The sequence below is a fragment of the Cydia fagiglandana genome, chromosome 19 (genome assembly GCF_963556715.1).
Source record: "Cydia fagiglandana chromosome 19, ilCydFagi1.1, whole genome shotgun sequence".
NCBI lineage: Eukaryota > Metazoa > Arthropoda > Insecta > Lepidoptera > Tortricidae > Cydia > Cydia fagiglandana.
The window spans coordinates 1958919-1961096 of record NC_085950.1 but is presented as its reverse complement, the minus strand read 5'-3'; the positions used below and the strand labels follow the sequence as shown (position 1 = coordinate 1961096).

Here is a 2178-nt window from a genome sequence, read left to right as displayed (position 1 = left end):
ACGTGACTCGAAATAGTGAGCAACTTTATTTTTATTTTTCAAGCTTTTATGTTATCTTGCAGTGTAGGGTCCAACATACTGTATGTTCTATTGTCCCGTTTTTAGGGTTCCATAGCCAAATGTCAAAAAATGGAACCCTTATAGATTCGTCATGTCTGTCCGTCTGTCCGTGTATGTCACGTGTAGTTTGCGCGAGAGACACTTCCAAAGTGGTAAAATGTGTCCCCCCCGCTGTAACTTTTAAAATAAGAAAATGGCAAAACTAAAAAAAATATATGATGTACATTACCATGCAAACTTCCACCGAAAATTAGTTTAAACGAGATCGAGTAAGTAGTTTTGTTTTTAATGCGTCATAAATCGTAAACCGCAATTTTATTATGTTACTTGCTGCTACGGAACCCTGCATGGGCGAGTCCGACTCGCACTTGGCCGCTTTTTCTTAATTAAGTTTCAAGTACTGACACCTTCGAGCTACACCGGCTTCTGGGCTATAACCGCGAAAATCGAAGTTCGCAAATTGCGGGCATTTTTCTCTGTCACTCTGATTACGCCTTCATTGGAGTAAAAGAAAAAGATCCCGGCAATTTGTGATAAACAGTTTTCGCGGTAGCCCCTCTGACCATCCAACCCAGAGGGTTGGAATTATTATACAGACCTTATTGGAATTATTCCGGTTTCCTCACGATATTTTCCTTCGCCGAAAAGCAGCTAATTTGCGATCTCAGAGGCGATATCTTATGCAATTAGTTTAAAATACAGAAATATCGTCATTTTTACAGACAGTAAAAGTGCTTTGCAACATGTAGCTCGCTGCGCCTCTGGAAACAGAGGTACAGCGATAGCTTACACTGTGCTTGATAAATTGTACACTTTACCTACTGATATGTCTTTGAGACTTCAATGGATCCCCGCACACATAGGATTAAGTGGAAATGAGGAGGTTGACATTTTAGCCAAAGAAGCCTGCACAATTGGATCAGAAGTTTACATTACTCCAGACTTTACAGAAAAATTACATACATACAATAAGAAAATACGTGGGATATGGAAAGTACACTTTGATGAGTGTTGTAAAGAAAAAGGTATATGGTACAGGACTATGCAGTGTGAACCTCCTCATATTCCTTGGTTTATGAATGCTAGGTTAAGTAGGAAATTAATTAAGATAGGATTAAGACTTCGTTCAGGACACATTCCTCTGAAAAAGTTCGCTTTTATGATGAAGAAAGTGCCATCCCCAAACTGCGAAGCTTGCAATGTTGTAGAGGATGTCCAACATGTATTGGTGGAATGTGTGCGGAACGAAGGTAATAGACAATTGTTAATGAAGTCACTAAATCTTAATAGGTTAGATGTAGGCGTATTTCCAAGCATTTTGGCTGCACCAATCTCTGAAGAGGCAAAGGAGATATATTTATTTGTGTATCATTATATTAGTCAGTTTACTGTCAGGCCGTAGATGATTGTAATTTAGTTTAAGGTACGATGGGACTGGCGTAATCTTAAGATTAAAAGTCCCTAAATAAATAAAGGATTAAAAAAAAAAAAGTTCCGATAAACTCATTGGTACGAACCGGGGTTCGAACCCGCGACTTCCGGATTGAAAGTCGCACGCTCGTACCGCTAGGCCACCAGGCAAAGCCATTTCATTAAGCCACATAGATAATGAATATAAGTATACTTCTTAATGAATGAATGATTAAACACCGCAAGATGTCGATCGCACCCGTAGCCAATCCCAGTCGGTTTAATTTTAACGCAAGTCTCGAACCCGTAATATCCGCCCGAACTGGGTCACGGCGTTTGCCGACCTAGTGAGCAAAACGACGCTTTTCTGTACGGGCGTTACGGCGCTTATGGTAATGTTTCATGTAACGGTACTTTATAGTGTGGTATTGGTAGTAGGTATTTTCGAATAAAAAAACTCGACAACAAAATAAAAATCAATTCATATGGTGAAAAATCACTCAATCTGTTTGTATATTCGATCGCTGTACCAATTTAGATGAAATTTGGGACATAGCTTTAGTTCCGAAGAAGGGCATTATACCTGGGGTAGTTTTGTCGCTGAAATCATAATTTCCAATGAGAAAAAGTCCGGAGTACAAGCTAAGCTTTATAAAAAACCGGACTTTTTAGTATTTGTTGTTATAGCGGCAACAAAAATACATCATC

General features: G+C 39.1%; 1 protein-coding gene across 1 annotated transcript; it reads left to right on the top strand.

Annotated features, from left to right (window-relative positions):
• Nucleotides 1-715: 715 nt before the first annotated feature.
• Nucleotides 716-1462, top strand: LOC134674124 (uncharacterized; the record flags this gene model as incomplete). The annotated part of the gene is made up of 1 exon (XM_063532179.1): nt 716-1462. A coding segment is annotated over one exon (747 nt), but the record flags the coding sequence as incomplete, so codon positions are not given.
• Nucleotides 1463-2178: the final 716 nt, after the last annotated feature.